Below are 14,978 nucleotides of genomic sequence, written 5' to 3' on the forward strand. Positions count from 1 at the left end.
TCAGGACTTTGAATGACTAAAAGAGATTTGCAAGTCCTGAGTTGCACTTAAACCAAAAAAGGATCGTAATGCATTCAGTTGTGAGCTCAATTTCAACCTTTAATATTTCAAAAAATGTGGTTGAGTCAAACAACAAGACAAAATAAAGTCCAGTTGTGTTCACTGATGAACCTTTTTAAAGTTTCAATAGTCTAGGTGTCTTGTCCTCGACACGTGTTTCTCTGCCTTGCTGTCAGGCGGTTCTTCCAGAGGTACAGTGAAAAAAATAATTCAGTGTCCCTCTATTTATTTATCACATTATGAGTAGGTTCATTCTTCATTTGTTTGTATATTAATTCCTTTCTCAAAACCGTAAATGATGAACCTATAAACCAAGACAAAACAATGTTGTGGGGCCGCACTATTTATAATAGTTGAAAAAGAAAGAAACAAATTGGTAAGAAATGTACTTACAAATGTTGCTTGCTTAGACTACAGAGGATGGTATTTGTTGCAGAATAAGTCATCCTGTTGATGTATGAGTACACATATTTCCTTGTCCTGCAATAAACCCCATATTGGGTGTCTTCAAATAATGATAAAGTATACTTCATAATGGATATTTCTTAGTTAAAAAGTAGCCTGGTTTAGTTATGTGAATTATGGCCCATTAATGCGCTTACCTGTAAGTATTCAAGGTGTAGCCCTGCAAGCATGTCTCGAATTGTGCGGTTGCCATTTATCTAGGCCTAAAATGACTGTTCACGTGTGCGTGCGAACCCCATTTTGAAGCAGTGGCACTTTTTTCTTTTTTTTTTACATATTTGCACTTGTGGTGTAAGGTTTGACACTTTGGATTTATTTAGAAAATAAAGTGTATTGGTCCCAGAACCAATGGCATGACTATTTCTCCACCACCGTTGATCTATTTCAATTTGCAGAAAACGTAAACTTAAAAAATTATTTGCACAAACCGATGTACTGAAACATCCAATTGCTTGTAGTGTACCATCAGATCTATCAGTGGAACATGTCAAACAGACAATAAATCTACTAAACATACCTGATCCTGATGACCAATATACTCTGGAATCTTTTGTGTCAGAACAAGAAATAAGTATGGGACTCTCAGCTACAGCTTCTCTCAAACCAAAGTCTAAATTTCAACCAATGCTTGCACCGGACAATGTGATAGACACATTCTTCAAAGTTACCCAACAGGATCTAAGGCAAAATTATCTACAAGGCATAAAACACAAGATTCACCACAATCTAACTCTGCCTCAAACTAAGGCACTAAAGGAACTACCAGAGAACCCTGACGTTATAGTCAGAATTGCTGACAAAGGAGGCAACATCGTGTTATTAAAAACTGAAGACTATATAAAGATGGCAATGAAACACCTCGAGGACACAAAATGTTATGAAAAATTAACCATTAACCCACTCCCACAACTTCAAGAAGATTGGAAACTAATGAGCCATAATTGGCTAGACCAGGATCTACTTACAGATGAAGAATAAATACATATGAGTACACCCTTCCCAATAATCTCTACAGTGTATTTTGTGCCGAAAACTCATTAAACATTCACAGATCTACCCTCAACTCGACCCATCATCAATAGCATTGGATCCTTTACAGAACACATATCAGAATACATAGACCAACAACTACAACCACTAGCAGCTTCATTATCATCCTATATCAGAGACACCAAACACATCATCCAACAGTTAGAAACCATACACTGGGAATCCAACTACTGGCTTGTCACAATGGACGTTTCGGCACTATGTACAAGCATTCTCCATGACAAAGGTTTACAAACTACAGACTATTTTCTGAAGACTAGACCCATTTCTTATTATGAACAGAACGATATGATCCTAGAGATGTTACATTTCAGTTTGAATAATAATATATTTGTATTCAATAAACACACAGACCTAAGGTATGGCCATGGGTGCCAAGTTTGCCCCATTGTATGCTAACCTATACATGGGGCATTACGAACATGAGCAGGCATGGCGGCACCCATCATTCACCAAACACAACAATGTTATTTTTTGGGCACGATACATCGATGATATTATCATGATTTGGAATGGCAGCAAACCACAACTTCAAAAACTACCTCACCTATCTAAATGAAAACACCTATAACTTAACTAACTATTCGATGTAGTCAAACATCTATCAGCTTTCTGGATATCAATCTCTTCATCTGAGAAAATATGATCCTCACCACATTATATATCAAGCCGACTGGAGTAAACAATACTCTTCATGTGAAGAGCAATCATCCTACACACGTTATCAACAATATCCCATTTGGATAAATGCTAAGAATCAAATGCAACTGTACCACACAAGAGGATTTTGAGAAGCACATATCTCAAACAATGCATAATTTCAAAAAATAAGGATACAGTCAGACCCTCATAAACAAAGGTTATCTCAAAACACACAGCAGAACCAGCAAACAACTCTTACAAGATATAAGACCCCAACAAGTAAGCGCAAATCAACAGAAAATATGATTCATCACCACGTATAGCACAAAAATCTGCATCATCAAAAAAATCCTAACTAAAAATTGGGACATTTTGAAAGTGGACCAGGACCTACATCAAATTCTGGATGATCATCTGACCATCACTTTCCGTAAAGCCAAAAGTCTCAGAGATATACTGAGTATGTCACATTTTCAGCACAAAAAATCAGAATCAACCACACCAGAATTAATGTGGCTGAAAGCACCACTACAAGGAAACAATACATTTGGGCAATGTCAGGTATGTAGACATTCGGATAATGCCAAGAAAACAATTCAGGTGCCTAATGGAACAATCATAGATTTCAAGCAACTAATCAACTGCAATAGTATGCATGTAATATATGGGATCAAATGTGCATGCAATTTAATCTACATTGGCAATACAATTAGACAATTAAAAAAGAGGATTGGAGAACCCATCAGAGCCATCATCAACCATGACACAAGATCACCATTAGCAGTTCGATTTCAAACAAACCACAATCAAGAACATCTCAGTGCATTAAGATTTTTTGGAATGGGAAAAATATGCCCACCATCCAGAGGAGGTAATATGCAACAGATTTTACGTAAACAGGAGGCCAAATGGAGCTGTACTATGAACACATGCCACTCTGGCCTCAATTTGCATGCATTCATTAGCTACAATGTTATTTTTTACATCTGACTGTACATCTCAATCTCCCTTAACTATCAAGTTGCATCAAATGTTACCTCCTACAATGTATGTTATTCTCTATATTGATTGAAGTTCAACGTCTTATCAGGTCAATGTATTGTGCTTAACCTTCAGATGTTATATGCAGGTTAACCTTACCAAGAAACACCATTGGTTCTGGGGCCAATACACTTTATTTTCTAAATAAATCCAAAGTATCAAACCTTAAACCACAAGTGCAAATACTTTAAAAAGAAAAAAAAATGTGTCACTGCTTCAAAATGGAGTTTGCACGAACATGCGATAACGTCATCACGTATGTAGGCACGTGACATCATCACGCACACGCACACAATGACGTCATCGCACTACATAAATAATGGCCATTTTAGGCCTAGAGCAATGGCAACCGTACCATTCGAGAAATGCTTGCAGGGCTACACCGTGAATTCTTACAGGTAAGCACATTAACGGGGCATAATTCACATAACTAAACCAGCCTACTTTTTAAATAAGAAATATCCATTATGAAGCATACTTTACCATTATTTGAAGACAACCAATATGGGGTTTATTTCAGGACAAGCAAATACATGTTCTCATACATCAACAGTATTACTTATTCTGCAACAAACACCATCCTCTGTAATCTAAGCAAGCAACATTGGTAAGTACATTTCTTACCAATTTGATTAATTCGTTTTCAACTTTTATGAGTAGTGTGGCCCCACAACATTGTTTTGTCTTGGTTTATAGGTTCATCATTAATGGTTTTGAGAAAGGAATTAATATACAAACAAATGAAGAATGAACCTACTCATAATGTGATAAATAAATAGAGGGACACTGCATTATTTTTTTTCACTGCACCTCCTGAAGAACTGCCTGACAGCAAGGTGGGGAAACACGTGTCGAGGTCCAGACACCTAGACTATTGGAACTTTAAAAAGGTTCATCAGTGAACACAACTGAACTTTATTTTGTCTTGTTTTTTGACTCAGCACATATTTATAACTATTAAAGGTTGAAATTGAGCTCACAACTGAATGCATTACGATTCTTTTTTGGTTTAAGCGCAACTCTGGATTTGCAAATCTTTTCTTGTTATTATGGCTACATGCTTACTAGAGATAGAGAAAACACAGCACTAGACACCAGAGACAAACATTTAAAAGCAATGGAGACAATTAATTCAGCAGCCATGATAATTCTTGAGTGATTCTTAATTGACTGCAGATCAACATGGGTATAATGGGGACACCTTTGGAGTACTACCCTAATTTCGCCATAATAAATACTTCCAGGTCAAGATGGGGCAATTCAACTCAGAATATTGAGTACAACCTGTAGGGTCCCACCAGGTCCAACAGGTTCGACACTCTCTCTATTGTTATCAGTAAACTTGATTAACCAATTTGTGATGGCCTTCCAGAAGCACAATACTCACCAGGGATATCACAACATGTCTAATGAAAATCTGAACATGGATAAAGGAGGTTAATCTTTGGTTCAGTGAAATAAAAACATAAATTACACTATTTACAAAACTAACCATAATAATCCATAAATCAGCTTTCCCCAAATCCTGACAAACCCCCAGCCCCATAGAGAGAAGAAAGGAACCCAGGTGTTTGCAAGAGGATGGGGGGTGGTGGGGTCAGCTACGACTCTGTGCTTAACTCCTGTCCTCAAGTAAATATGTTGATAAGGAACACACATCACCAGCTCCTCTTCAAGAAACATCTTCCTTGTTTTGACTTCAGGTATAAAATAGAATTGTTCTAAGACATACCATTATCACGCAGGATGACACCAACACCCGCACTCCCGACTCCCACCCCCCCCCCTCCACACACAGACACCCTCCACACACACAGCAACTACAAGGACCAGAATTCCCAGCACTCATGTGAGTGGTACAAACCATCAACATCTGAAACTGCTATCTTGAAGAGAGTGAGAGTTTCAAAGGTGTTTAAAGGAGAACACCACACAGTTTCAAGATTTACTAAATTGGTGGTTGGAGTGTACCCCTGAACCCCCAAGTAACAATTTTCTCAGGAGAAACGGTCTCTTGAGGGGTAGTACTGGGGTTACTTAACCCCACATTGGAGTGCTGAGGCGTTGATCTCCCCCAACTAAGGGTCAGCTACTGCAATGGGTGAGTGATGCTTTGAACAGCATTTCATCTACACTGACCCAAATACCTAGGATTCAACCGAGTGGTACAGATCATCGACACCTGAAACTGCCTTCCTGAAAAGAGTGAAAGGCTCAAAAGCTCTTGAAGGAGAACACCACACAATTGCAAGGTATGCTCAATTTGGAGCTGGAGTGCCTCTTGTATACCATGTAACATTTTTCTCTGGAAGCCTGAATACCTGAGGGGTAGCACTGGAGCTGTTCTAACCCACATTGCAATGCTGCTCTGGTGGCCTTTCCTCTCGGTTCCACACACTGAGGTTCAGCTGCTAGAAGCAATGTGCGAGGGCTGGTTCCCAATTACACCTCAACCACAAGGACCCGAATTCCCAGTACTCATGGGAGTGGTACAAACCATTAACAGCTGAAACTGCCTTCTTGAAGAAAGCCAGAGGTATTAAAGTGCTTAAAGGCAAACACCACCTAGATGCAAGGTATATATGGAGTGCACCCCCCAAAATGTCCCTCACCCACCAAGTAAGATATAAGTATAAAGTGAGGGAATGGACACAGAACGTACAGCCTTTATAACAACAACGTGGGAAAGGGGAACTAAGTTCTGTGCCCATTCCCCCTCCCTGGCCCTCAAACATCAGAGGAAACTCCACCAACATGAAACCTTAATTCCACAACAGTGGTATGAAAAGGTCCTGCAATCGTGAACCAAAAATGCTTTGGTGGCAAGACTCGCCATGCACCAAACTCTGAAACACACTCTCTCAATCTAGAATGCTAACAGAATTCCCTAAAATTGAATTACAAACTGAAGACAGACTTTTCCCACAAAGACTTCTCGGAATAATCCAGTCTACCCAGTGGATTGCCACTCTATGGAACTCTAGAAGGACGATGATGATAAATATCAGAAACATAAATAATGTGCACATTGATGTTACACTTACATCTCTGATACTAACCCACGCCACTGTTGGACAGTTTGCCCATTGCTCTCTCCTGTTTTTACACCCTTATATTTCCCCTTCCCTAAACCTTTGTGTCATAAATGTCTTACTCATCCCCTCTTTCCTCTTTGCACTCTTTCCTCTCTCTTCCCTCTTTACCCTCTTTCCTCTCTCTTCTCTGATACTGATTATACTTTGTGTGGCCAGGAACAAAATAGTAAGACATAAACACAAAATAAAAACATTGGTGGCTAGTATTATATTTCTATGAAATGTAGTGCAAATCACGTGGTGTAATTATCCATACACTCTAATCAATTATATAGTGTGGTATTTATTTGTATGTGCTTGTTGGGCAAGAAACAAAATGTTTTTATTTAATAAGCACTTATATCTTCATGATATTTTCTTTCATGCATTGGCTAGAAGTAATCATTTCATAAGATTCCAGTGAACTACAACATCTGATGACTGAGGATTAGCTGGAAAGTGAACACTGCTCACAAGGCTGAGTTGGCGGCCACTGAGATCCGATATGCAGGGGTCAGGTGAAATGTAGTATCTTTTACACCCGGTTCAGCTAAACTGTAATATTCAGTAAATAGATGTGGGCTAAACTGTAATATTCAGTAAATAGATGTGGGCTAAACTGTAATAGCCTATACTCACAGATTTGCGCCACTGTAATAGTCAATAACTAATTGTGCTCTTATCACTATTGTCCTATACTAGGATGTCTCAGCCAATCTATAATATCACGAGGTTGAGCTGTACTGTACGGTTCTATAAATAGGCGTGTGCTAAACTGCAAAATCAAATACTCATCCATCTGCTGAACTCGTAACATTCAATGAAGAAGGTTCACACAAACTATAATGGCACAGGTTTCAGCTGAATTGCAATGCCCTACTCACACGTTCCAGTCAACATATTATAAGCACTTTGCAAGGTCGGGGTGAAATATAATAACTAATACACAAGGTAAACGTGTACTGTAATATCCTGTATAAAATATGTTGACATACTGGGCGGGCGTCTAAAATGTGCACAACATTGTTTACTACCAAATGAGATAGAGGACATTGTAGGAGCTGTAATAGCAAGAACAGCAAAACATAGACAACCTATTTCCCCATATGATTCTTTCTGCATTACTCGGAGAAACTTATAACTGGAGGGATAGCCCTAAAGTCGGACAGGATATAGTGGGCTGAGAGATCAGAATATGTATACATTGTGTGGTCCTGTCCTCCCAAAATTTAATGCTGCAAGCGATTTAGAGCAGTAAATGATTTAACCTTCCTGGGTGCCCCATGTAAAGGTACAAAGATCCATATCATGAGGTGAGAAAACAACCATTAGCAATGTTTGTTTTTTATGGTAGCCTTTTTTATTTCTTAAGTGGCTTTTTCTTATAGGTTTTGTTAAAACAAGCATTCAATTAGAATCAAATGTTTAGGTGAAGAGGAAAACATAGAAAACACAGTAGAGCACCCTGATTTTAACAATACATAATTGAGTCAAAAACTGGTCTAGAGCTGTGTATTTAAACACAAGAAGAGGTTAACAGTGTTCAGATTCAACTTTTCACATATCTGCACATACAATGTGCAGAAACTCCTTATGTTTGTAAAGGATGAACTGGAGGCGTGTACAATATTACTTCATACCAAACAAAACCTCTTAGTTACACTGCTGTAGAATATTGTATTTGAAATCTGATTCTTTTCATACAGTCATGTAGAGAAATGATTGTCACTTCTGTGTTGAAGTGGTTGAAATAATAATGGCCAGCAGAGGCTGGTCCAAGACCGGGAGAGACTGGTCTTACTCGGAGAAACAGCATGCCGCAGTGTTACTTCTCCATCTTTTGTGGAGTGTGACAGGCCTCGTGTGCATCTAGGCACCAGGGAATCAGACCGTATCTTGCCAATGCCATGAAGCAATGAAAGTATGAACACATTGTCAATGCTTCAATAATAATCCAAGAGAAGGCATGTATTTAAATTCCAGACAAAAACTGGCCTACCGTCAATGATGTCATTTCACCAAAATGCCAGGGGTAGCAGAAGTGACATCACACGACCCTTGACCTCTGATGACATCACAGGAAGTGATGTCATTTGACCCGCACCCCAAAGTGACATCACAGGAAGCAATGGAGCACAACCTTTCACCCCTTGGCAAACCAGGAAGTGGCATCACATAGCATTGGTCCTAAGTACACTATGAAAAATATGGTTACAATATCACTATAATGTGATATACAATTCATACAAGAATATATCACCATATGTCTCGTTAAAATCAGTGTGTATAAGCCCATATTACCAAATTATTGTGAATGCAAGCAAACGTCCAAGGCCAAATGATAATGTATTATTATAAACCACTTACGCTTAAGCGCTTTATATAGAACAAATATACATACAATAACACCCGACCTTTGTTGGTAGTCATTTTTATCGACTTCATAAGAATGAAAGGCTGAGTTCAGGTGTTTAAGAACAGACTAAATCCGTGACTCACCCCCTGAAGTGTGCCTGAAATAAAACTTGAATGAGTCTAGCAATTATTGTATAGAATTCCAGAAAGACAATTATTTGTTATTTCTATTCTTTCTTATTTAGGGTCACTGCTCAAAGTATTACACTTGTAAAGAGGAGAGAAGAAGAAAACCATCCACTCCAGAAACAAAGAGCCACGTGGCGCTGGCTACAGCCCAGGAGCTAACATTTTTTAAAAGAAATACATATATTATTTTACATTTTTAGGGGTAGCAAGGGAGACCACAGGGGTAACAAGGGAGACCTCCGGGGTCGCAGATGCGACCACTGGCGACCCTGCATACAGTCCAATTTTGGGAAATCCGAATGAGGATCCAAGTATGACCAAGAAGTTCTGAAGGGACGGTGTAGCACATATGTAGGTTTTGTTATGTACTAAGAAGTGAGTTCTCTGTGATATCCATCTGGAGAAGGGGAGCCCTGTGACCGGAGCAGGTGAAGGATCAGTTGCTCATTGCACCTGCTACAGACATCTGTGGGCAGCTTCAGCGTCCCAGGGCTCAGCCCTGGCCAGCCACACTCACCCTTCTGGGGCTGATACAGGGAGCAGCACCGACTTGGACAACAGCAGCACATGTCTATGTGTGAGGAGTTTCTGTATTCAACCCTTTAACTGACTGTATGATTGGCATTGCTTTTCCCTTGCATTCTAAACTGAACACATTTCCAAATGTGTGCATTTTGTGTTGAATAAAAAGTGCCAGCCCATTTGTTAAACCCACGGGTCAGTAATAAAAAAATAAACCCCTCCAAAATTACTCTGCAGGTATTCATGTGTTTTTCATGTTTTTAATTGGTTCTAACAAACAAAATGACCTATGAGTAGAAGCTCAGTTTATCATAGTGATTTGATTGTAAGGGTTTTCAGACAAAGTGCATGGCTTATAGAACCCCAACAAAGAGGTTTTATGCCAGTTTCTATTGGTTCTTTCATGGCAATACTAATGTGCTCCTGTCATTTCTGTGTAACGGATTAGCATTATAACATTTATGCTATTCACACAAGACGTCATTTCTTCAAAATGCCCCGCTATGTGTAACCTGTTATGCAATACGCAACTATGTATGATACCTACAAAACAAGTAACCTACGACGTGGTGCCTATGGGTTTGGGCGTGCAACCAAATGAAATAAATAAATAAAAATAAATAAACATCATTAGTCCTGCAACCTTTTTTCTGGGACTCATCTCGTCGAGTCAACAGATAGTAAAATCATTTGTAGAGTGCCCAACCCATATTTAAAAAAAAATCCATTAAAAAATCATGTATGTTAATGTTTCTTATACTTATTCATTGTGGATGGTCTGTAAATCTGATTAGATTTTTTCATTTGGTGGCATGAGGAGCACAGCTACTTTAACCATAAAAACAGAAATTGTAGACAGATTTGTAGTTCTTATATCTAAAGTCAAATACTTACATCCTCATCTTTCTCCAATTCCAAGCCAGCCTCCGACAGGTTCCCTTCGTACTCCTCTCTCCTGAACCGTTTGTCATCTTCAAAGAAATCCATATGAGGCTCGGCATCAGCTACTTCGGGGTCACCAGGCTTGCCTGGCAGCGGATGGTCCTGCTTACTATTATGCGACCCAGCCAAGGAGTCGTTGTGTTGGAAGCGCCGACTGGGGGTTCTGTTGCCCGAGGACTTCTTGTAATTGTAGGCCAGGATATAGTCCACTTTCTTCTTGCCGTCTCGAAAATAGAGTCCATATTTGCATGCAGGGTCCTGGTCCGTTGCTAGCGAGTTCAATAACTGCAGGTAGGGAGAAGAACAAAAAAGAGAGATTTTTGCTTTCCGTTCTACTGAGAATTAACTTAATTACTAAAACTGATGAAGACCAGGCACTTCCATTAGTGTGATGGCCCATTTCTGAGCTTAATACAGCTGTGGTTCTTCCTGCCAGTTGCCCAAGCCCACCTAAATGGACCAAAATACTCACACTCAAACTCATACCCAAACTCACAATCATACAGGTGCAGCGCTAAACCTTCTGTCATCCTCAAGTCACTGTTTGTCAGATAGTTCGCATTACTTTTCTGCAGGAGGTAGCATTTGATATCTGAGCAATATCCAGTGCTGCAGAGTTGAAACGTTGGCTGTGGTACAAAGACCCAAATAATGTTAGAAGGATCTGATGCCTGGCAAAGAGACAAATGACCACTGTGGGAGAAAGTCCTTAGAAAGCCCCCAGACAGGAACTTAGCCTTGTTGAAAATGAGAAAGACCAATAGAACAGTTGCATCAAGAAGAAAACAGAGGGCAGACTCCAAGATAGGAGAGGAGACTGAGACAACGCAGCGTATGCATGTATGTATGCATGTATATATGTATGTATATATGTATGCATGTATGTATCAGATCTTTAAAGTGAAGATCTAGCAAGGAAGCAATGGAGCACTGTATATATAAGGGATGCCCCAGGAGGTTACAATTGGGGAGCGGGGGTAGCAGAGGTAGTTGGAATAGGTAGGGAGAACAGGGGTGGAGGGAGCTCTGAAGGGGGAGAAATACAGATGTGGGGATTGATGGGTGATTGGCGGGGTGTTTTTTGAATGACAGGGCCTTCAGTTCCAGGTGGAGGAGAGTATGGTAGGAGAGGAGTGGAAAAGGGAATAACATGAAAGGTGGAGACCTACACATTTGAGTACTGGTTCAATCAAATATTTCATCCAGGGTGAGAGACACTTTCACTTCTTGCACACAGCTACTCATTGATCTCAGGTTGGGAGAAGTTGCAAGTAGTGCAGTGTGGACATAGGCCATTATGACTTTGGCATCTAGATCATGTCCAGTTTCACAAATGGCCTCACTATGATTGCAATTCACATTAATTAGCCGTTACTCTTGTGAGTTCAACAGCTGCAAGGAAGTCATAATAAAGTGCTCTCCCATTTAACTCTCCCTAGGATGTTTGAGTTATTGTGGTGACTTGGTAGGGTATAGGTGAAGTCATTGCCAGTTCAGTCCTTGAGTTGTTTGCAAAGAAGGTGTTCTTTCATGAATTCGAAATCACACCCACTAACTACATAAAGGGACACCACTATGATAAAGATATACATGCATTTTAATAAATCATATTCAGTTAACAGGTTATGCTGGAATGAATACATAGCAGTATGGGGAGAATTTAAAGCCATGAGTATATTAAAGGGGCCTGTAGACAATTATTGAATGACATTTCCCCAAACACTGTGAAAGCAAGTAAATCTTGGCAATCTTCTCCATGAATTAAGCGATAGTCACCTTGGTTGCCATACTGACTATTTACTGGCTGGTACACAGATGGTGTACCAGCGTGTGGTAATGACTTGCACACAGTGAGGGTAATTACTGAGGGCAGAGGCACAATTACTAGTTACTACGGACTGCCAGCCAGTTGGCTGTAAACATTGAAACTCTGACACAATATCAGGGATGCTAATAATGTGTGTTTTCTTTTTAAATAATGTGTCCTTTCAATAAAAGATTCATGGAAGTCAAGTTGTCCAAGCCTAAACATGGCCACCATAGAAACAAGAAACGGGAAATGGAAAATTAACCCCTTTTTGCTTTCCATGGAAAAGGATGGAGTCTAGCGGCAATGTGGCATGAAAGAGCAGATAACTGTAAGGATCTTGTTGTTACCAGGTCAAAGGAGAAGAAGAGATGAATGGAGAAGAAGCAGTGTGTGGAAGGCAGTTTTTGGTTGGGAATTTCCGTGGCTGGCTGAGATCAGAATACAGGACTTGCACCAGTGAATAACGCTTGAGTAGTACATTTGAGTAGCTTGCAGCCTGATAATCTGAAATAGCCACCGTGGGTTATAATGGAGCAACCCAAAAATAATTGGCACCTTAAAAGGCTCTTTCTGTTTCTCACCAACTAAGCTGGACATCTCACTTGTTTTCTGACCCATCATCTAGATTCACCCTGGAGCATTGTATGTGCTTTCCCAACCAGTCAGAAGCACCCCATTGACTCAGAAATACACCATAATACAATGGCGCAGTGTAAGTAGAGATGACCTCTGCTTGCTACGAGGTCAGGTAAATGGATCTGACATAGCAGAAAATAGATGAAAGGGAAACAAAATAGCACCTATGCATTCCATAGATGTTACATCAGGAGATATTTAATATGATTGAAGACAACTTTAGTGCTCTTAGTGAACAAAATCCTGAATACAGTGTTCTGACGGGAAACTTCTGTTGCTCTATTCAAACCAAGAGTTACACAAGAATGGCATGCATTTCCCAGTGACATGCCTCTACTATCTTTTGTAGTAGCATAATGCAGTGCATTGACGTTGGTGCAAGTCCGTTGACCAATTACACCATCATTCTGATATCCAATGCAATATACTCATTACAACAGAGGGTGATTAATCCCTGATTTGTCTCAATAGCATAGACTTGGATCCAAAGAATAACCAGATGTGGGTGGCATTTGGAGGCAATTACAGACATCCTGAGGTCAACAGGGATGTGGTGGATCCAAATACGACTACAGCGCAGGTGATTGTATGAACTTCAGAACCCCAGTGTGGGTATGACCAGACCAAACACATAAAGCTTGTCTTGGGGAGGAACTAAATGGGTTCTGAGGTGGAACTGCTCATATAACTAGTTTCAATGAATTTACTGGCCTTCCCATGAAAACAACCAACCCCACATTTTCCCTGCACTGGTTATCCTGCAAAAAAGAATCAATGTGTCACCAAAAAGTGATTTGCTCCAAAACAATTCTTCTCTCAAAAGTATTATCGATTCTTTAACAAAATATGAAAAATGAGTCCATTTATGAAAAGAATCAACTTTCTTGCTGCAAAACAATTAACTAATTTGCTGAAGAAGTGGTCTTTAGCTTACCCCAATCTGCGTGGTAATACCCCCCAATTCAATTTGAGTTGAAATATCTAATTTTTAGATTTTCATCGCTATAATAATAATGAATACTTAGAGCCCAGGATCATCAAATGCAATTGTTAATTTGTATGTATGTATATACTGTGTGCTCTCCTACATTATTACTGCGTATATGCCATGTATATATTTTACTGTCTGTAACCAAGCCTCGCAAATTCTTGTATCTTCTGCGCCCTGTTACCCTCGGGTATTCCGGCGCATTACAAATAATAAACCAAACCAAACCATCAATCAAACACACTGCGGGGAATAAACCTGGATTTACTATTGACAGCCCACTAAGTAAGCCGGTTTCTCAGTGTTCTCTCCTATCTGGTGTTATGACTCATGGCATGCCTTACAGTGCAAACGTGTCCTTCAAATGTGAAGAAAGCCCATATAAGGATTGGTACTGATTTATTTTATTTTTTAATTTAGGTTAGTAAAGGTGAGACACTGGGGACCACGTGTGCCTTAGAGAGCCAGATCTCTTCAAATTATCTTACCTAAAACAAAAACAGTACATTGAGTCTAGTGAGGTTTTCAGCCAGTGGTGATGCAACCTAACAGTAACTGGGGCACCGGAAATTTCATGGCAGCCCATAAACAAAGAACCATTTTTTGAAGAAGATGGAAGTTCCAAAGAGCTCATGTATGGTGTAATAATCAGAATGTGGGCAATAGCCACAGGTGATGCAACCTAACAGTCACTGGGGCACCTCACATTTCATGGCAGCCCATAAACAAAGAACCATTTTCTGATGAAGATGTAAGTTCCAAAGAACTCATCTATTTTCTAAGGATCAGAATGTGGGCAATGTGCCACTTCCACCGAAAGAAGGGCAGCAAACAAAGCATTTGATTCAACGCTACCAAATGTGTTCCAAAGAAGGGCGAGCCAGGAACCTTCTTTTTGGTGCCTGAATATCCTCCTCCAAACAATCTAAAGGTCAGTCCATAAGTGCCAGGCTATTATGCAAGTCTATGCAAAAAGGACGAGCATACTCGTCCTTGGCACTAAACGGATACCATCAGATCCCTGGAATAAATTCCCCTTTGTTGTACTCTCTGTTCTTTGTTATGTTTTTATCTTGTTGGAAAAAAAAGTATCTGTTCAAATCTATTTGACGCCCACTTCTTTGCTTTGTCTGTACGGTTCATTGAGGCAGTTATTTTTAAGTTGGAGATAAATGCTTGAATGGAATCCTCTAGTTCCAAAATG

At 39.8% G+C, this 14,978-nt stretch overlaps 1 protein-coding gene across 5 annotated transcripts in view; it reads right to left on the minus strand.

Moving 5' to 3' along the window:
• The window catches only part of ANO1 (anoctamin 1), an 802,432-nt gene that overhangs the window by 433,462 nt on the left and 353,992 nt on the right, over positions 1-14,978 (minus strand). For all 5 annotated transcript variants that reach the window (XM_069623444.1, XM_069623442.1, XM_069623440.1 and 2 more), the window contains one exon: positions 10,293-10,625. In XM_069623444.1, coding sequence (XP_069479545.1) covers positions 10,293-10,625 — 333 coding nt within the window. The remainder of the gene's footprint in view (positions 1-10,292; positions 10,626-14,978) is intronic.

This window comes from Ambystoma mexicanum, chromosome 11 (genome assembly GCF_040938575.1).
Source record: "Ambystoma mexicanum isolate Mex_15411 chromosome 11, UKY_AmexF1_1, whole genome shotgun sequence".
NCBI lineage: Eukaryota > Metazoa > Chordata > Amphibia > Caudata > Ambystomatidae > Ambystoma > Ambystoma mexicanum.